Raw genomic sequence first — 22,865 nt, forward strand, 5'->3', positions numbered from 1 at the left:
GCAGGGGAAATGCGCGCGGATGAAGCACAAGTGGGGAACCTCCGTCGCGGATCGATAACGATCGCATGGTAACACGGTTGTAAAAAGTAAACAAAAATGACAAAAAAGTTACGCAGTGGCAGGGTACCCGTGGTGGAGGGGACCGTGTACGTACGTTCTCCTCTGCGACGAGTTTCGTCCTCGTTCCGCGACGGACACTGAGAGACAGGAGATATATTGATATAATATAATATAATATATATATTTTATCTTAATATATTCATTCCATATTAAAATGCTTTAGAGGGGTACCTTGCACACAGACACATATTCATTTAAATACTATATACCGGGCTTTACGTAAAGTACCTTATCTTATTAAATATTATTATTTTTTATGACTATTATATACGGACGATTATAGTTGCATTTTTATTACTATTATTCATCGTTGTCGTGGTCGTTAGCATCGAACGTTAATTTCACTTTCCTTTTTCGCTGTTAAATCTTTCATCACCGCAACACACACCACTCGTTTCTTCTTCTTAATTATTCTATGTTTTCGTTTTCATCGTACGTTCCGTAAAGTCGCGCGTCATCTCGACACACAATTCGCTGATATCGGATATCATCGTGTTTTCGAATCATTCTCGAGACTTTTTTCTATACTCGCAATACTCAAAAGAAGAAGAGGGACGAGGAAAGCAGGAAAGGAAGGCGTGTTTCACCCTCGCGGCCTTGGCACGTTCATTTGCATACACTTGATTCTTTGCCACTTCTCCGCTCCGTGCCTACGTCGTCCACTTTCTTACTCGCACCTTTCGAATTTTCTTCTTCTTTTTTCTTTTTCTTGCGTTATCGCGGCAAGACGCGCGTCAACGGAGGAAAGACGAGGGGGGATGACAGGGTTGGAGGAGAAGGGGCGCCGCGATGACGACACCGTTTCATGGGAAACGTTTCCAGGCGGCAGAAACCGTGTCGCGAATTTAAACACCTCTTCGGTTTTCAGATAGGGGAAGGGATGAGAAATGAGGAAACACGGTCCACTAACACTGACAGGTTACTTATATACTAAACGATAATAGCCATATATACATATAACCGACTACATAGCATATACCTATATTTTAGTAGAACTTTGATAAGCCATCTCGCGAGGACTTCCTGATGATCACGAGATCGTTCAGATACATATTTTGTCGATCATTCGGTAACGTTCGATGCTTTTTTACGTCGTTTCCTTCCATCTTTCTTATTTCCATTTCGTTACGATCTCATAAACAGAGTCTCAGCGACATCATGGAAGATAAAACGCACGATCAGGAAAAGCTGAGAGTTTCGTGGAAAAAAGTGAAACCCGTGTACCCAATGAGTACATCGTCTGAAACGATAATTCGCGCGTCAGGAAGGATTCGAGGGGTCCTGAACGATAAACATATAGACAGACTAGATCCCGTCGTGCGTCGACGTTTGTAGAGGATCGATCGCAAAATAATTCGCAGAGCACACATAGACACATACGATATATTTTACAACTTACCACTGTGCATCATTGTACAAACGGCGTGAGACATATAGCCAGACATACACAGAGACACACACACACACAGAGCGCAAACACTCGAGACATATACAGACTGACATAGACAGCTGGATATACATATACATATACTTATCGATGAACATGGAATACACGTTAAACACGAAGACAACACTTGTACATCGTTAGATAGGCTATGATAATTTAAATTAGGTTATATTCTGTTAAGTGGTCCGCGTCGTTCGTATTTTCGGCGTGGTATACACTCGTGATTTCCGTTTCTACGACTGATGGTGAGGTTCAACGACGAATGAGATGGACGCGAGATGGAAAGTGCGAGAACAAAAAAGAAAGAAAGAAAAAAAAAATGGGAAATCGCTTTAGCAAATTTTCTTCAGTGTTCCGAAAGTACGTTCGACGCCGAGCATTTTCTTATGCAAACAAATGAGTGGGGGAATAAGGAACGATGTCGGGAAAGAGTGTGGTGTTTCTTTGTTTGGTTGGAAAGAGGAAATGAGGAAGAACGAAGCTTTAAATTACGAGAGTAACGAACACAATTTTATAGTAGTCAGTACTGGGGAAAGAACTGATATTGATAATATTTAAACTAGTAGATTTATTCAAAGAAATTGATTTGTGACTACTGTAAAAATGGCCAAATATAATTGCGGAATATATATTTCGCCCTCCGATCCGCGGTCGGCGCTATATTATGAGAATAATAAATTATTAATGAAATTAATATAAATTGAATGAATATTTAACTGCAAATTATATATTAGTAGAAGTTTATTTGAGTATTTTCTTTCTCTTTTTTTTCTTTTTTTTTTTTTTTTTTTTTGTTTATCATTCGTTTAATTTCGCTCTACGTTAACGCGTTATAAAGAGACCGTGCTACTGTGGTTTTAAATAATTTATGATTATATACCGACGGCTCGCGAAGTCACCCGTTGGGAATAATACACGCCGTTCTCGGAATTCGCGCTCTGTAGTTGGCCTTGCGAAACCCGCGCAAAGACAAGGAGCGAAGGTGCTTCCTTACTAATTTTAACGATTGGCCAGTGCAAAATGAATCGTTCGAAGCCGATTTCGAACCTCGAAAGACTGAATTGTTGAATTGAACGTGTCGCGCTTGGCAACGTCTGCTGTTTCAGCCCCTTCTTTCATCGAAGGGGCGTAGACGAGGGATGGAGTTTCACGAAAACGTAGTAGAAGAGACGAAAAATGTTCGACGACGAATTCGAAAAGCTGAGACACCGGGGACAAACTCGAGACGCGTACCTGATTGCTATCATCGTAGTTAGCCATCCGAACGCCATCCGCGACACGCTTTAGTCTCAGACTGAATTGGACTGATTTATCTTTTTTCTTTTTTTCCTTTTTTTCTTTTTTTTTCTTTTTTTTCTTCTATTTTTTTTTTTATCGTTCTAATTAGTCGACTCTACATTGGACTGATCTTAAACGTTTCTTGACTGATGTTACCAAACAAATGTTAATTAAAAGTATCTAATTTCTAAGTTATAACACGGTTAGAGGGAAAGCATGAACGCGATCAGATTGGCAGGGCACCGCAGCAGTTCGAATCAACTGAGAAATGAATGAGTGAATGGGAAAAGCGGTACATATGTAACAGAATCGGCGCAACGCGTATTTTAATATTCATTCGTTGGCAGGACACACACAGTTCCATCTTTTTTTTTTTTTTATTTTTATTATCGCTTCTGTATCTGACATATCCACGTTTCCTTCGTTCGCTTCTCGTTTTTTGTTCTTTTTTTTTACACGTTAGGCTTTTAGCGCACAGACACTACTACTGTTTAATTATGGTCATGGGTAAGAGGCACATTTATATACATAGTTACACACACGTCTAGGTTCTGTATCTTTTTTTTATTTCTTGTAATTATTATCCCGTAGACTTATGCAATAGCGACCGTAGGATCTTACAATGTTCTTTTTTTTCTTTTTCTCTGAGTTTTTTGTACTGTTTTTAACGCAAGCAGCTATTATACAATACAGACATGAGAGCAAGCAGCAGTTTCGTACAACAAGCTTTCTTAAATAATAACGTAAGCCGTAATTTCGTTCAATTACCCTACGATAGAGTTAAATTAGCGATCACCCACGGATACTGAGCAGACATATACCATCGACGATATCATTACCTGTGCGAGAACGATACACATCGCGATACCGTTGAATAGAATTATTTTGTAATTCCGAGTTATAGAGAGTATTCCGAGTATGAGAGGAAGAATGGGGAGAGGGAGAGAGAGAGAGAGAGAAAGAAAGAGAGATAGAGAGAGAGAGAGAGAGAACGAGGAATAGAGCGAAGAAAGAAGCAGCAAAGCACTGAGAAAAAACGAGCTTATTCGAAATTCGTCAGATATGTAAAATTGTATTGAGAAATAAAACACAACCGGTGCCATAGGCTCGAAACATCATGAAAAACATCCGGGGAACATGGAATAAAAAAAAAAAGGCTGAATTCTTTCCGGTAACGACTCCGTTTCGGGTACAAATCGTTTCTTCTTAAGCGAAATAATGTCGAGCGTTACCGTGCTTGCTTATTATTTGTTATCTGCCAAGGTGTTCTGGTTATAATATATATTTATTGATGACTATTATTAATATTATTATATTATTATAATTATAGTTATTATTATTATTTTTATTTTTAAGCAATGTCAAATGCATCTTAATATATTTTCACCACATTTTTTTTATATAATATGAAATGTACTATTTGGTTTAATAATTCGCTTGTATTCTCTTTTTTCTTTTTCTTCGTTTTTAGTCACCTATCACATCCTCGAAAAGTGACAAAACCGATAACAACGGTCTCATGCCTGCAGACAGGTACATTCACTCCTTTAACCCCGTTCGTGTTCCGCACCTGAACCTGTTAAACGATACGCATTGTGTCACGCCTCTTTCTTTCAGCTGGAAGGTAAGTTACGACATTTGAACGTTCGAGCCTGTATCAATGGGAAAACCGACACGAACCGGAATTCTACCGATCGTTTGGCAACGATCGTTCGATAAATCGCGGGTCCGATTCCGTTCACGCATTTTCGTCGATCCTCTTTTCACGTGGCACGTGAACGTACGAACGTAATCGTACGTGAACGGCCGTCTCGCTTCGGAAATATCGCAGACGGCGCATGGTCGTGTGTGGAGATCGAAGTAAGAACGATTCTTCAGCAGCGGAAAGGGTCGAAAAAGGGTTTCTCGAACGAGGAAAACCACGCGTGCCTTTGTTCTCCTGCGAAACGTTGATTTCCTCGGAAGTCAGAACACAAAACTTTTCGCATTTTTCCATCGTGGCAAAAGAGAACACGACAGCACCACAGTATAGATGTTGGAGCCAAAAGGCAATCTAAGAGGCGACGCGCATTCTCGATCCATTTGAACAAGATCGAGACCGTGAGAGAAACGAGGGCCATTCACAGTATGCAAAAAAAAAAAAAAAAAAAAAAAAAAGGAAAGAGAACGATTAAGCCGCCACGCCGCTCGCCAGGCTCACGCATTTATTACGTTTACTTCGAATTGCATGCTTTAAGTGTCACCCAGAATGCTCAGTGTTTCCTTCTCGTCGTCTCCTATTATTTCTCTTCTCGTTTTTTTTTACATTTTTTTAAATTTTATTTAATTCCTCACGTCCGTCAAGTTTCACGCAGAAGGCGTGACCCTTAACGAAGCATACGTTATACGTACGTACATATCTGTCTAGAATGATTGGAGAGTGTTTATATATATATATATATTCTTATATATACTTTAGATCGGACAAAAAGGACTGCCTACGCAACTTTTGTACAACCCGTTCTCTGTTTATCTACGTCACACACAACCTTCTCCCGTATTATTCCCTTCTTTTCTATCGCTCTGTACGAGCGTCTTTTGTGCGTATGCGTACTTGTGAATATGTGTGCACGAATGCGTGCGCGTGTACGTGTGTACGAATACGTTTCACGATCTCTCTTCCATCGAAATCCTCCGACCGACCTCATCAGTGAGGCTGTTCACAATTTCTTTTGCTTGAAGTTTAACGAGACGTAGCTCGAGAAATTGGATAAAAAGCTTTTTCCAGCCAAAGGCATTGAACGAAGGGGTTGGCCTCGCCTCCATTCGCGTTCGATGGCTAAAGGGCGAAGGAAGAAAAAAAAAGGCAGATACGGTATTTGTATTATATAGCCATACGCGCATAGGTTGCATCGCGCACAACGCTTCACCAGTGACTCCGTCTGACCGGATCTCTTTTAATTAACGAGCACGCGGCCATTACAAATGAACCGCGCGCCTTCTTATATTAACGCTTAATTCGTTTCCGTGTCTGTGCTTCGTTTCGTTCTTCAAACCGTATAGTATAGTATAGTACAGTACAGTACAGTACAGTACAGTACAGTATATACATTTTCTTTCTCCGTCCCTATTTTTTTCTTTTTCTCTTTCTAAATCTACCCCTCACTGGCTCGCCCGCTTGCTCGTTCGTTCGTTCGTTCGTTCGTTCGTCCACCAATCCGTTCGTTCGTTGCATCTCTATCTTCTTATCTGAATTGCATACGCCGTAAATGCATAAAGTCACAAAGGAGACGGCCGGAATGCCAACAGGGCTGAAGAGACACGGAGTCATTCTACTTGTTTCTCTGTGTGCGCGCGTACGTCTTAACCCTCGTTGAAGGCTTTAGTTTCGCGGTGGGTTCGTCAGCGGTTCGAAGAAAAAACTGCCATTGAAAGTTCTTACTTCGCTCCCCCGAAAGGCGACCAGCCATTTTGAAACGTCGTCGGAAGAGTTTCCACACCCCCAGAGCCACCCCCCTTTCTTTCGCTATATCGAATGTGCACTCCGGGTTCGTTTCACTTCGTTTTCCTTTCCGCCTTGTTTTTCCTTTTCGAATCTTGGTCCCGTTTAATCCCGCGACGTTTAAAATGAACGACATCGCGCGCACGATAGGGTGGGTCGAGGCCGGGACTTCCATAGAATGCCAACGAGGGTCACGAGGTACGCGGAAATACGAAGGATCGTGAAGGTGATCGCATCGCAGAGACGTTGATGCGATTGTTGAAAAGTTGCGCGAATCATGTAAGGAGGCACGTTCTAAAAAATCTAAAAGAAACGTTGAATTCTGACAATCTTTCCCGTACAATAATTTCCCGTGAATAATTTGTAAAAACGCGACAATAACGTGTAGAAAGAAAGAATGAGTGAGAGAGAGAGAGAGAGAGAGAAAGGGCGACCGAGAGAGCGAGCGAGAGAGAGAGAGAAAGAGAGAGAGAGACGGGGCCGAGATTTGAAAAGACACCATCGAAGAAAGGACTTTTCCGAGATTTATCTTTCGGTGTAACGATCGGATTCGTTTTTACGTGTTTTTTACATTTTCCATCCTCGTGAAAGAAACGAGCCCACCTAATACGCGCGATATCCATTTTCATCTGACAGCGTTCCACGTTTTACTTACCCGTTATTGAACTTACCGCGTCGTTTAGGAGAATACGAGCACGGGCGAACAGAGAACGAGCGAGGGAGAAAGAGAGATTGAAAATAACAAGGGACGAATTTAAGAAAGAAAGAAAGAGGAAAATGTTCGAGAGCAGGAAGAAAGAATGGGGAAAAAGAGGACGGTGATGAACAGAGAGAAAGAGTTTATCGCTTGCGTCATCCTTTGATATGAGATAGGGTTTAAGTGTGGGGGTTGCAGCTGCATGAGGTGCATTGTTGTGTTTCAGTGCTCACCTCTATGACGGGGCTGACCTTGAACTCTCTGAACACCCAGTCAGCGAAGAAGCTGTTCACCTGCCAGCTGTGCGGCAAGGTGCTATGCAGCAAAGCATCCCTGAAACGCCACGTTGCCGACAAGCACGCCGAGCGACAGGAGGAGTACAGATGCGTCATCTGCGAGCGGGTATACTGCTCGCGTAACTCCCTGATGACCCACATATATACCTATCATAAGAGCAGACCCGGCGACATTGACATTAAGTTCTTTTGAAGGTTTAGATAAGGTAGGGACACGTACCTCTCTCATACATCACATAGATCTCTCGCGGAAGTTTTCTCGCGTTTCTTACCAATCGATAACCTCTCCTATTTCTCCTATCTCTCTTATCACTTCCACAGAGTCTATCAACCAGCCTTTGGATTCGACGGCGGTTCGACCTTACCACGTCGCCGTTGGAACGATCGCGCAGGTCACAATCGCGTAATCATCGGTTCGCTATACGACCTCGGCTCCGCGTACAACAGTTCCGTTCCTTCTTCATCTCGCAGAAAATGCATGCCAGAGAAACCGGTCTCAACTCCCACGTGGACCGACCCTTATTCTTCTTCTTCTTCTTCTTCTTCTTCTTCTTCTGTTGCTGCTACTACTACTACTACTACTACTACTACTACTACTACTACTACTACTACTACTACTACTACTACTTCTACTACTACTACTACCACCACCACCACTACCGCTATTACTACTACTACTACTACTACTACTACTACTACTACTACTACTACTACTACTACTACTACTACTACTACTTCTCTACCTCCTCTTCTTGCATTTCGAAGCTTTCGTCCCAACATCGTTCGTTCCCTCCGTCCTGTTTATCCTGCAGAACTGCTTTTCTTTCTTCTCCTCCCGTCGTCCTTCATTCTCTTCGGTACCGTACGGTCGCCGATCGAATTCTTCCGGTATTCGCAGCTCCGTTATACCCCCTGTGTCGGTGACTCGGGATCGATGCGTCGAGTACTCGTCCTTCATTCGTAACGACGCTGGAGACACAAGAACCATGCCGATCGTCGGATCGAACAGTCAGAGACGATCGCTGAATTGACCGATCGTACGTTTAATGGGGTTACACTTCAATTACGAGTAGTAGGTCGAGTTTTTTAGTCTCACTGACCAAACGACCGATCAGCAGGATATAATTACGCTTCAGGTTGTTCCCACTAACACCACCCACACCATACTCCTCCCGTTTCACTTATCTCTCTTTTTTTTTTTAATACGTTTTGTGGAAGTCAATTTGTTTATCTGTACGTGGTCGTTCCCGCTTGCTTTTACATCTATATTCTCCTTTTTTGGGTTTAACAAGTTTTTTTCTTTTTTTCATGTGCCCTATTTATTTTCGTCGTGGCTCCTCGATGTTTGATGTTGTATATGCATGCTAATTCGTACCGCCGTTTAATGCTCGTTTTGCAGCTTCGATGCCTAACACGGAATGCCAGCTTTCAGTGCGGTGGATCGATCGTCGATGAATCGTCGAAAATCGAACTTTTTTTTTCCTCGAGAAGTCAAACGTTTCACGAAATCGTCCTTTCGCTCGTTCGCATCGCTGCATGACGATAGTGCACACTCGCGTCGTAGCTTCGTTAATCTCGACTAATCTCTTTTTTTTTCTTTTTCTAACAAAATTAATTTCATTCACCAGCCCGCGAGGAATTAGCGCGTATTGATTTTTTCATCATTAACCGACGGGCGTACGAGCATGACTGCGCAGCCCTTTGCACGCACAAACATTTTCATTAGAGAGGAAACGCGTGCGTTATCGCGGGAAGGTAATTCGTAGCTTGTTTCACGCAGTTTTATTGCACGACTACCAGCACTTCTGAAGCGTCGGATTAATTATCGTCTTTTTATCTTTTATTTCTCTTGCGATCTAATTTCATTGGCCGGAAACTAACAGAAAATGGAATTGAAACTAACCTGAATGGTAGATTCCGTAAACACAACGCGTCTGGCATGGTGGTTTTGGTCCTCTTCGTCTCAAATTCACTCGACTAATTGCAACACGGTCAATTAACGATGGTTCCAATCGCATGGATCGCTTACAGTTCCATCCGATATACTCCGGTATACTCCGACATATCGATCGGCGAAGCACCAAATTGCCTCGAGAGGGAGAAAGAAAGAGTTAACCTGTGCTAATCCTTAATTGATCCCGAGACAGCTGCTAGGGTTGAATTAAAACCGAGCCGAGGTCGTCTCGAGAATGAAAGGAAACAACTTTAATTGAGAATTGCATCGAACGTTCGAGGTTCCAGCTAATTACGAATACACCGTCGTAGACGGTCGTCCCAACGTCGAAATTCCTGGCTGATTTAACGTACGATCCTCTTCGATTCGCGAGAACCTTCTCTCCTCTCGATTTCCCTTGGACGTTCGACGAAGATTAAATCCTAAGTGACTGAGTTGTAATTCGTATCATCGTGAGAGAACAGTGTCGTGATTTGCGTATTCGCAACTCTCTTTACTCGGATTTTTAAACATTAAAGTTACACCAATGATAAAACTGTTTTCGCACGATGATAAGGATTACGAATACATCGTTACAGACGGCAATTTTATCGTCGAAATCCCTGGCTAATTTAATGTACGATCTTCCTCGATTCGTGAGAACCTTCTCCTCTTGCTTTCCCTCGGACGTTCGAGGAAGATTAAATCCTAAGGGATCAACTTGTATTTTGCACCGTCGTACGAGAACAGCATCGGGATTCGAGTATGTTTAGAAACTCGAGAATTAAAGAAACTGTTACAGTAAGAGGGCAGCTCCACTTTCCAGTAATTTAGAGAAATCAACGAGAATCAAGCGAAAATCAATAAAAATCTATCCACATTTTTGGAACAGTTTGGAACTATAAATTTACAGTCGACTAATATTCGTAGTAAAATAAACTTTCGCACTTTCGAATGTTAATTAATTTAGTAATCTGCCTGGTAATAAATCCTCTGGGTACAATACGAACAAGGTTAGTATCGCGTGCTATAAATTCATAGTCAATTAATATTCGTAGCAATAAACTTTTGCGCTTTTCAATATAAAGCTTTCGAACACTCGTTTATCTATTAATCTGACGGCAGAAAAATCCTTTGGGTACCGTACGGACAAGATTAAAAGCACAATTTACTGAAACATTGAATATTTTTTCCCTCGGTATATAATTGTACTACGCTTGTTTTCAAATAAATTCAATTTATACATTGGAGCTGTCTCTTCGCTGTTTCGCAATCTTTTCAACTGCGATTATTCAGATTTTCAAACCTACCTACGTTGGTTTGATTCCGTTCTCGTACGATGGTGAAGAACGACCATCAAATAAAAATATTTCTGACGAGCGATGGACGATTTTCAGGTACGGGCAACGGGATGCATCCAGCACCGTCGACGCCTCCCTCTGCCATGTACCGGATGCCACCGCCAACGGCGGGTGGCATAAACGAGCCTCAGGAATGCCCGTACTGCCGTCGCAACTTCTCATGCTACTACTCCCTGAAGCGTCATTTCCAGGATAAGCACGAGCAATCGGACACCCTCTACGTTTGCGAGTTCTGCAACCGTAGGTATCGCACGAAGAACTCACTCACGACGCACAAGAGCCTGCAGCATCGTGGTTCCAGCGGTATGCTCAAGAGGCTGCTCAGGAACTCGACGATTAAGAACGTTCTAGGCAGCATGCAACAGGCTCAGATGCAGCAGCAGCCGCAATGAAAATGTCGGAACCGTCTTACAGTCTCCCCGTCCCGGACTCTCTGCATCGTCATACTCATCATTATCGTCAAGGTTCTCGTCTTCATGCGATTTTTCGTCGCTCATCGTCACCCATGCGCGATCGGTCACCGATCTTTGCGGACCAAGACACGCTGCGACGCATCTGGATGCATCAGGGAGCAACGAAACGCGCGTTTCCTGCTTACCGAGCTGATACACGTTCGAAAACAGAGGTCGAGTAAATCGAAGAACGAGTTCGAAGGTACGAAGCGCGTGGATCGTGGACGAAAGAAAAGGCTCACCTCGAATACCACTAATTGGACGATCGTCGAAAGGATCGGCTTCTCTTTGCCGGTTTCCCCCCATGCTCTTCCATCGGGGAGTTGCGCGATCGGCGCCCTCCTCCACGTTCCGTATTTCGTCGTTTTGTAGTTCTCCTCGAGTCAAGACTGCGATTAATCCAAAGAAGAAAGAAGAGAATCGACTGAGACGTAGTTTCGAGAAAATTTTCGGCTGGTTGAAGGTTGTCGTTGCGCGCGAGCTGAGAATACATTCCATTGCGTCGGATTCTAGCCACGCCGAGGCTCGGACCGATTTTAACGAGATCTCGAATGCGACTAACGCTTTGAAACGTTCTATCAAGGGACTGGTCGTCAAGGGTCGTGACACCGGACAACGTTCCCACAGGCAAATATCAATTCTGGAAAAAACGAGAACGTAGAAGTCGGTTCGGCGACGAGCAAGTAGAACAGACCGGAATAGTCAGACGTAGAGTGGAATGGTAGACATCTGTTTTTGAAGCGCGGTATTGCCTGTTCGGTGCGTTCGTTTGGTCGAGTCCCTAACAGTCCCACGAATCATGTCAATTTTCAAATATCAGCTTGTCAGCGGTTACCGTGCTAGACAAGATCTGTTCGGTCGTTTTGAAGGTGGGAGGGTTTCGAAAAGGCGATCTCGAATCGCGCGGCAGGGAAGCACGGAGAATGCAAGAGCAGCGAAGAACGGAGATGGTGATTGAGCGAAGAATATGGTGAAGAAATGCGTGAATAGAGAGTGCGTGGATTATGCTTGTACGTCTCTGTCGCTAGTTTAGGCTCGCGCATATAAACGAGCAAGAGTTTCGTTGTTGGCGTGAAGGTTTACGAGTGTTTGGGAATCGTAGATCGAGGATCTTAGGCCTAAGTGAAAATCAATTAAAAAGTCTACAAATATGTGCTCAAATTTCGGAAATCGGGAAAGAGAAGTAAACGCCGCGAATTGAAAGAAAAGCGACAAGAAACGGTCAGTTTGTGGTCGTGGGTGGGGATGGAAAGAGTTTGGGGTTGCCAGGAAAAGGGCGGAAGGAATATAGCGAATTAACGAAGTAAGCCGAGCGGAGCAGAATAAAAAGGATTGGATAAAGAGAGGAAAGTTTCGCGTGGAGACGAAGGAATAGATGAGGGCGAGAGGAAGGGAGGGATGGAGGAGAGTCGTTAGAAAAGTGCAAGTAGAAGTTAGATATGGGCTCTTAAACGTGTACAGGTCCGTCGTGCGCGCAAATTACAGACTATATTTTTAACTCTTTAAAAGTAATATTTTGAACTGTACATATATTATATTCGTACGATATTGATAACGATGATATTCTCTTGTTCAGGTTTTATAAGAATGGCGAACGAATGGGAAGAAATGAAAAACGGAGTTAGTTCGACGTAGATAGAACCACACGGCGGGCAGGGCAGTGCAGGCTCTCGCGTCTTCTCCAATTTCGTTTCGTTCGCGTTTCACGCGTTCTAATTAGCGAATGTGCAATATTACGAGTAAGGGGGTAAATTTTATGGGATACGGTTCTGGCTCGTCTTGGAAAACGACGCAACGTGCACTCCGGCGCTCTCCATTCAAGGCGACCAACTTCTTTCCGTCTCGATCTTTTTCGTTTTTTCTCTTCGTTTGGTCGTGCCGTTCGAACGAGAAAGGAATCTAGAAAAAGACAGAGGGGATCTAATTAGGCCAAAGAAAAGACACACGGGGTGGGATGGGGGTGGAAACGATGAAAAGCAGTGTGGCGTACGAGAAACGATTTGTGCGAGATTGTCGAACACTGCCCTGTTCTTTTAAATCTTCGACACGCATCCATGCTATGTTAAAAAATAAAATAACAAACGAACGTACAAGCAAAAAAATGAAACCCTAAAAAAAGTTGTTCGTGCAAAGTATTCAGGTTTTAGAACTCAGTGTAAAAAGAAGAAGGAAAAAAAAAAGAGAAAACATGACGTTTTATCATGTAAGATGGTTACAAAGGGAGAAACAAAAAACAAACAAAAGAAATGCCATTATAACTAACGAGCAAGTACAAATTATCGAAGGAAAATGATAAAACAAATTACGTCTACGTCTAATTCTTAGGTTCCGTAGTAATGGGGGAATAATGAAAAGAGGGAAATATTTAGCGAGACGCGAGGAATAGAGTAAATTGCACGCGTCTTTTCGGGTTTTAGTGACGGTAGCGCGCAAGGAAAAAAGAAGAAGCAAAAAAGAAACGAACGAATAGAAAAGAGAAAGGTGGAAATTAAAGGACGAGAGAACAAGTTTTCCAAACATATCTTCGAAACGAGAAGTATACCGTGAATGAGAAATACGATTTTAGATTTAGGTGTCTTCCGAAGATGGAAGTTTTTAAAATAATTACGTATACATTTGTAGAGTTTAAAAAGGGGAGAGGTTTTTCGGCGGCCGGGCAAAGCATAATGTGGAGAGAGAGAGAGAGAGAGAGAGAGAGAGAGAGAGAAAGAAAGAGAGTGAGAGAGAGAGAGAGAGAGTGAAAGAAAAATAAAGAAGAAGATGAAACGTTCCTTTCGCGCAAAAGGAGGCGGGATTTACAATGGACGTCTTTGCTTTCCTAAAATTTCGTTTCGACTCGGGAAAAGCTTAAAGATAATTCGTTAGTGAAAATTATCCTAGTCATTTTGGAAACTTTTTATAATTCTGTGATATATCGAACGCGAAGTATCAAGATGTATTTGGCGCTACAAAATAAAAAGGGGAACAAAGAATTGGGAGGGTTAAAAAAAAAAGAGAAAAAAAACACGGGGAGGGAGGAAAAAACTATTACGTTCCACATTATGATTGCCGGCGTGTGTGCAAATTGCATATATATATTACATAATTGGTTAATTGATATTGGGAAATTCTGTGATGTCCTTCAGTTGGGTATACTAGATCGAGAAATATTAGAGATATATGAAGAAAACAAAAAGTATACGGAATTAGGTCGATGTTCGGTGTTGTGTAAGTTAATATTTGTAAAGGAAAAAAGGAGAAAAGCCGAGACTTTTAATACCGAGAAGATTAAAATCAGATGCTGCCGGGACTCTCGCGATTGTTCAAACGACCGCTGATCCGCTTGGAAATAAAAAAAAAAAAAAAAGAAGAAAAGAAAGGGAATTCGTCTGAGGGAAACGGGGGAAGAACTGATAGCGCATCGTTGGAAAATTTGCTGGGAAAACCCGTCTGTAGAAAAAAGTGTCGGGCTTATTGGCTCGGAATTAAGAATCGGTACGATACCAAAGTGGATTTGACTGTTAGTGCGATTATTTTAATTGTTTCTTTTTGTTTTCTGTTTTTAAGCGAGACCAAAGGCTTTTAATCGGGTTTCCCGACGATGCCGCGCGAAATATACCGCGTTCCCTGTGATCAGCTGTCGTCGAGAAATCGAGGGAAACGCAGTGTCTGGGTATTTAACATATCTCTTCAGGGTACTCGACCCACTGTACGCTGACACGGTGTTGAATCGAAAATCTTAAAAATAGAAAAAAAAATTACAAAAAAAAAAAGAAGAAGAAGAAGAAGAAGAAGAAGTAATAAGTATATCATACACACACACACACAAAATCTATTCCAATGTGCCAACGTCTTCGAACTAAAGAAAAAAAGAGAAAAAAAAAATACAAGGAACTTTAGGTCTTCTACTATTTACACAAGAATCGAGAAAAGGATAGTAGTTAGCCGCGCGTCGCATCTTCTTATCGAGAAACGAATATTACCAACATTATTACTACCACTAATCGTTTTTAGGATTTAAAGCGAATATTATACAAGATACTATCGAAAAACTTTTTCAAACTTTAATGCATGGATTTTCGTCTCGTATGCTATTTAAGGGAAGAAACGTAAGGAGTTCTAAATGGAGAAAAAGAAAAGAGCGGAAGAGTGGGAGAAGAAGACGGTGAAACAGAAAATGAGAGAATGGGTGTGAAAGAAGGAACGAAAGGGTGGGAGAGAAAGAGCGGGTGTGAGAGGTAAGAAAGAAAATATTTTAAACTATCTATTTTTATTTGCATTCTAATATCTCGTGCGTGTAAATATTATATATCGATAAGCAACGTGTACCTCTGATGTGAATTGCAGAGGAAAAGGATATTGTAAATGGTACCGGCATAGGCATTATATCATATTGGCAATGGACTGCGATCGTATGAACTGAACGTTGGAAAGGCTTTGCGTCCCTGCGCGGACGATATGTGGTTATTGTTGTCTCAAGAGAAAAAACGCTGTTTGTATCATGCACTTCCTTTTTTTCTTGTCGACCGTGAATCGCAATCGACGAAACAAACACAACCGACTTGTCTTCTGCAGAATTTTTATACTGTGTGAACCCTGACTACCGAATAACCGGATTTATTGTGAAGGAAAACTCGTGGAATTTGCACGTGGCGAGTACAAATCATTGTAGTTACGAATCGTTTTACGATTCGTGGCCACGCCAAGTTCGACGAATTTTTCGCAACAACCATACGTAGATTCTAGCTTCCGTTTGAACCGTTAGATCCGTTGAACTTCATACGCAAACGTTAGTAGAGGTTTTTTATGTTAGTTGTCACTCTTTTTCTTTTTCGTTTAATCAACGAGTTGTATCGCATCTGAGCCAGCAGCTCAAGTGCTCAAGTTAATTTCCTGGCGCTGTGACGAAATACTTTGATACGAGAATTTACTTTCGAGAAGGCTGATTTTTATAATTTTTAAACGCGGACGTTTTAAATTAAGGAGTGAAATTTATTTTTACTAATTTCCAGACTTTTTTTTTTGTAATCCCTACCGTTTAGGGAGAAATCGACTGATTAGGCTGTTTTTTTTTTTCGATTGGTTTAAACTTTTTCTTGATCATGTGATATTGTCTTACCAAAGAGCATCGGGAAATTGTGAAAACTTCTCGGACTTTCGATCGATAGCCACCTCGAGGATGTACAATCCGAAGATACGATGAAACTTTATCGATTTCCGATCGATGTTTTTCCTGTCTTTTCGGACAGTCGCAAGATCGTTCTGTAAAGTATTTATACATTAGCGAGCTTGCGAAATTCTCCTCTTAAAAAATGGAAACGATAGTTTCGAGGGTCTGTGATATCGCGTAAGTTCGAGAAAGCGTCGCGACTTATTATTATTCTTGGTACGAAAATTCTTCGGTTTCGGTTGAAAAAGAAACGAAATTTTTGTATGATTTTCAAAAGGGGGATCAAAAACAAAAAAAGTGGAACTACGAAGGGAAAAGAAACGAAAAGTATAAAGAAACGCATCTTCGAATCGAAAATTTAAATAAATTGCTTAGGGATGTATGATTATGATGAATTGATAGAAAAAAAAAGAAGAAACGAGCGAAAAAAATAACGTCGAGCATAGGAGAAAGACTACTTAGATTTATTTTTACTATGTCTTCAAAAAGACTTTAAATATAATATTTATATTGTGCCATAATTAATATTAACAAAACCTTAAGTATAAATTAATTGTTACGAAAGTTTTTAAATTTATCGGAAGGGGAAAATTGCAAAAACATAAAAAAATGAATAAGATGATGAAAAGATATCTCTACTGTCTATCGATAATTAACTGTACGATAGTTATTAAGAAAAGAAGTTACGTCATTTTTAAGTGAATACTGCATTTACAAGAGAAGCTAGGATTAAAGATAACAACGGTTGATCACCTCCGCTCATCATGTAACACTAATACGATTCGTGTAGCGTGCGCCCTTTTTGTCATTCCTATCACGTGAAACACACCGTAACACACACACACACATACAAAAAAAAAAGAAAAAAAATGCGACAAAGAGAAAAGAAACAGAAAACTAGCGTAAAGAAAAAACTGAATGACTCCCGCCGTTTTTCAGCGTAAGAAATAACGCATCAGTTTGTTCTTGCCAAATTTGCGAAACGCCCCACTCCTTTCGATGCGTGCGACAGAAGCAACCGAGAATCATCGACTGGTTTCTTAGCGATATTTTTCTGGGTCTTATTTATTCATAAGTTTCTTCATCAACCGTCCCGGATGTAAAAGCACGACGAAAGAAACGGGTCGATGATATCATCAGGGCCGACGTCGAGCGAAAAGGGCAATGCGTATGCGAAAGAAATCGCGATGGAAGTAGAACGTGCCGTGTAACGCGATTCGTATCGAAGGAACGAACAGAAATCCTCAACGGTGACGAAGGCGTCGCCTTTGTGGATATCAGAAATGCAAAACGACATGCGGTGAGACATAGAATTTTTTTGAAAGAAAATACCATCTGCGTTGGTAACTGGGAAAGTCGAGGGAGCTGAGCGTTTTCTTCATCGTTGACGATTCTCCTTCTGTTCGTTCCTTCAATGGCGCATACTTTTGCAACTCGGTCTGCACCACGCAACACGGAAACGGCATCGAATATCATCGATTCATTTGATTCTACATATCGTCTCTGTGAGTGTATTCTCATATAGATGCAGATCCTCGTGTCATTTCGATATCATCGGAACCCACATTTTACCTTCTATTCCGTTTACTATCACAGAAATTCTGTCTATCGTGTCTTTTTGCCTGTTCAACGTTATCAGTGATGTTTATTATCGGTATGACTACTACGAACATTAAAAAATCAATCGATTACCAGGGATAGTTCAATCATTAGTTAGCTCGCGAAGAGAAGAAGAAGAAAAAAAAAACGTAAGAACGATGTACGATATATTTGACGAGGAGTCGATGGCACGTTATGTTAACTTTTTATGTACATAAATATATATATGCAGATATGTACGTATACATACATAACACGCATAAAATATTATATAGGCCTATTTTGTAAGGTTTCTCCTTGGTTTTATTTTTATGTTAATCTTTTTTCCGATTTGTTACAGCGATTTTTTTCGAGAGTGATTGTTTCAACGCGTTAAGGAGAACTTACTGGATACTTATTATTATTATTATTATTATTAATTATTAATTATTATTATCATTATCACAATTATTGCTATTATTATTATTATATTACTCATTGATTATTGCTATTATTATTATTATTACTCTTGCAATTATTGTAATAATAATTCTTAGCACTAGACTTATTATTTTTATTATTGATTCTGTCGCGGTTACGATCGTTCAGATTTTGTTTCTTTCCTTTTTTTGTTTTTTTTAAATGTCGATCGATCGCGATGTGTGCGCTCACCGTGTTGCGTAAGAAGCAATCTCTGCGTCGCGTTAAACTTTCAGACCTGTTGCGAATCGCCCACACATCGTGAACGCACGTTATCGTTTTCTCGCGCTTTTTCAGTTTCTTTATTGTTTTCATTAGCACTTTCTTTTTTTTTTTTTTTACTTCTTCCTTGTCACGAATCACGAAGCGTCGATGGTTTCCATCCGTTTATAAGGTTAATTTTAGTCCCGTAATTTACAAATACGAAGCATAAATTATTAAGAGATAGACCGGGTCGTCGAGCGCAAAAGGATCCACGTGTTGCGAGCATCTATATAGAGAAAGTGATACTTTATACTATTTTCCTCGGTTCGAATCTTCTTTTCGTTTGCCGGAACGAATCACGTGGTCGGCACACTGTGTGTCGCCAAAAGCGAATTTTCGACTCACCGTTCACGATTGTTCATAGTTATTGTGCACTCTCATCGAGATGTATGCCATATTATTCGTCTTATGCTCGATTTTCAATCTGTCATTTCAACTTCCGTCGTCTTTCACTCGGAGCATGACCTAGAGAAAAAGAAAAACGAACAAAAAACAGAAAAAAAGAAAAAAATAATAGGAGAGAGAAAAACAGTAACGCAGAAAGAAATCTTTATGGAAGGCAAAGTAAAATGAAAGAAAGAAAAAAAAAAATGATTCGCGACGTTGTGGAATCTTTCGTGGACAATCACGGCCCGACTATAATCGTAATTGTAAACAAAGTGCAACACGCTGCCTTGCTGAACAGTACAAGTACAAAACGAATACAAATACATAAAACATGTCTTCGATTTAATGGATGGAAATGATTCCGGTAGTTAAGATATCAAAAGTACGAGAGAGAAAAAAAAGAGAAAAAAAATGATTTAAAAAAAAAAAAGATGAAGAGGAAGAACAAAGCGTTTTAATCGTAGGGAATGGAAGAGAAAACGAGCCTCCGTTGTAAGCAACGCCGCTGTTCGTCGAGCGTGTAGGAAGAGAGAAATGCGACACGGCGTGCGTTCGTTCAGAAATACCTCAGTTGCCGTGGCCTCAGACATACAAACGCGCATACGCTCGTTTTAACACGCGTCTTACCTTATTATCCGTCGTTATATCAGTCGCTGAGAGGCTTTCTTGTACATTTTTTACTATTTCCAACATGAACGACACAATCGAAAGCTCAAAGCAGCAGCCCTACAGAAAATTCACTGTAACCCAGCCGAGTGTGTCTTTCCTTTTGTTTCTCGTTTCGTTTCCGACGAGCAAGATGAATGAAAATCAAAGTAGAAAGGAAAGACATCGTTCGTAAAGATATTCGATCGGGCGTCGAACTGTGAGACGCGTAAAAATCGCTAATGGTACGTTAGTTCAAAGCAAGACACGTCACTGCCAAACAAAAAAAAAAAAAAAAAAAAAAAAAAAAAGAAGAAAGAAAGAAACAGTTTAGGCGAGGAGAGCCTCCGTTGAATAGTCGAGACACAAGAGTCACGGAAATGGAAACGTTCCGAGTCTGAGGCCCGGCAATAACAGATTCTCATCTAAGCTACAATAGTTGTTGTACTTACTTGTCTTCTATTTTGTCACTACATTGTCTGGGTATTAATGCGAGCAGGGTGACGCGCGTCGTTCCTCGTTCGATCAGGTCGCTGGTCGATTCACAGATAGAACACGAAGAAACGAAAACTGTCAACGTAACCGTGAAAGAACAACGCGAATATTCACGATCGAAAATCGCGGGAAATTCATCGAGTAACAATGAAGAAAAGTCGTAGGTGTATGGGAACGTCGCGCGTATACCGCGAGCGCGCAACAGTCGCCGTATTATTATATTTTACAGAATGCAAAGTATAGATATATAAATAAATGAATGAATAAATGAAATATATATATTGTTCCGTTATCGCCGTTATACCATCCGTGTAACATAACATTGCGAATAAATTTGCAGTTTATTAATCGATGAAAAAAAAAAAATAATAAAAAATAATACAATTCTTCAGTGTGCTCCGTAAACGATTAACGAGCTTCTTTTTCCACATATTAATGATATCATAATATATCGCGTAATGCATAAATCTATATATATATATATAAATGAATAGATATATTATATATATATATAAACGTATTCGATTGAATTCTCCGCCCGGTTGTTTCGCCGTCTGTGGATGCAAACCCCGGGAAACCTTCGTTTCCTGATTATCATTATAACAAATGTACCTCTTGTCTTTCTTGCGTAGAAAAAGAAAAGAATGATAATGACGAAGGAAGAGAAGGAAGAACGCGACGGGAACGGAAAGGGAAGATGGGGAAAAAAATAGGGAAGAAAATGAAGAAGAGCGAAGACGATGAAGAAACCGATCGATCGGTGATCAATGTGTATTTATCGTACGTAGTATAGTATATATGAAATTTCGGCGGAGGGACGCTTCGCTCGTAAACTGCGCTCCTGTGAATTTTTTCGCTGTAAAACGGGATTATTAACTAGGGGATATTATTTCGAACGCGAGACCGGTTCAACGAACTTGCCGCAATCGAGCATTCCACGTGTGTTGACGACGGACAAGAAACGGAGGATAAACTGAGGCGTTCTAGCTAAAAAACAAAAGAGAAAAAAAAAAAAGAAGAAGAATGAATGCAATTATCGATCGGGGGACTAGGCGAAGCCGCGTCTGATCGATCGTGACTCAAATCGAAAAGAAGCGGTGAACGGAAAACAGAGAAAAAGAAATGATATATATAGTTCAATATATACATATATATACAAGAAATTATATATATATATATGGCGGATAATGTCGAAATATTTTCTAATGCGCGTCGCGTCTTTAGGCTATTATTACATTAATTGTAAGACATTGCAATTAATTAATGTATGTATGTAAGCGTTCATTCGTATTTTTCGATGCAGTAAACAAAAAAATGGAATTATTATTGTCTTTATTATCATTGATTGATTAATTGATTATTATTATTATCTATTAATTATTATTGATTATTATTATTATCTATTAATTATTATTATTATTATTATTATTATTAATTATTATTATTATATAAAAATTCAATAATAGTTGTTGGTGTAATATTATGAAATAAATCTTTAACGATAGCAAAAGAGAACCTTAATCACGCTCTAATCTAATTTTTCAGCCACTTCACTCTCCTCACCTTCGTTCCACCTGTTACCGCCTGCGAGTTTCGCAAGTACGCAAGTTTGCGTTTTCCTGTCTGCGTAATTTCTTTATTAACGAGTTCCGTGAAATATGGGACTCGTAAGAGAAAGAATAACATTTCTGATAGATGATGTTACACTGCCGGTTCTCGATCGGAGCGTAGAAATAGAAAAGCCCACCTCGATAAATCACCGATCAATAAAATTGCACACGATGAGCCGCGCAACCAGTGACGCACATGAGGGGTGCAGCGCGCAGCAGATGCAATTTATCTCCGAGTCCCATAGTGAAATACGTAAAGAACAACGCGCGCTTGGCAATTCTGAAATAGCATTACGTTACGTATCCAGCTCGCGAAAGAACGGAACGGTGATCGAATATAGTCGGAAAGGTAATTAAATATTGTCGAAAAGGGATTAATCTACGAAACAGAGGAAACAATGGAGACCGAATAACGAAATCTAATAGGAAAAATCGATTTCTCCCGATGGCGCATTCCGTACGTGGCGATAAAATATGGAGAAAGAAAAGGACACCGTTCTGCGTGGGAGAAGCGGGATACAGGAAAATGAATATTTCATATACACAGGCAGGCAATTGCATCATTGGTTTTCTCTACCTTGAGGGTAGTTTCATAATTTTCACCATACGTCATGTCATGAATACTAACATACACTGGTGACTGATTAAGTGCAGCTTGTTAATTAAGGGGTACAACGCGATCCCCGGCGGCTCATTTATGGGTTACGCACGCGTGATTTTCCTCTTTTACACGCTGAGTTTTGTTAATTAAGAAAAGAATTCCTCATTATATCGCCTAGTTAACGTTCTTATTATCTCGAAAGACGAGGAGGCTTCGAATTAAGAAAAAAAAGGGAGAACGAAGAATACGACGACGTGATGACACAAAACTGTTATTTTCCTATGCAAAGGGATAGTTTCGATGATCTATAGTATTAGGAAATACCTCGATATATCATTATATTAAGGTATTACATAATAGCGTATATATTCTTATATTGGAAATTAGAAAATGATTCGTTTGGTATATAAAGAAACGTGTAATTAAATTCAAGAAAGATGATCGTGAAACTTTTTAAACATGCTCATTGTTTTATAAATCGTTCGTTCTGAATTATTCGACATTTTATTACATTTTCAAAGGATCAATAGTAAAAATGAAGAATTCGACAATAGTAAAATAAATGACTACCAAATACATAAAACGAATACA

At 40.4% G+C, this 22,865-nt stretch overlaps 1 protein-coding gene across 4 annotated transcripts in view; it reads left to right on the forward strand.

Moving 5' to 3' along the window:
- LOC126922703 (broad-complex core protein) overlaps nucleotides 1–21,087 on the forward strand; it is a 59,577-nt gene extending 38,490 nt beyond the window's left edge. For 2 of the 4 annotated variants that reach the window (XM_050735541.1, XM_050735542.1), the window contains exons 6-7: nucleotides 7,250–7,525; nucleotides 10,650–10,796. In XM_050735541.1, coding sequence (XP_050591498.1) covers nucleotides 7,250–7,512 — 263 coding nt within the window. In that variant the 3' untranslated portion in view covers nucleotides 7,513–7,525; nucleotides 10,650–10,796. Of the gene's footprint in view, nucleotides 1–7,249; nucleotides 7,526–10,649 lie in introns of all 4 variants that reach the window. The other 2 variants (XM_050735537.1, XM_050735539.1) reach the window with 1 other exon arrangement.
- Nucleotides 21,088–22,865: the final 1,778 nt, after the last annotated feature.

This window comes from Bombus affinis, chromosome 12, assembly GCF_024516045.1.
Source record: "Bombus affinis isolate iyBomAffi1 chromosome 12, iyBomAffi1.2, whole genome shotgun sequence".
Taxonomy (NCBI): Eukaryota; Metazoa; Arthropoda; class Insecta; order Hymenoptera; family Apidae; genus Bombus; species Bombus affinis.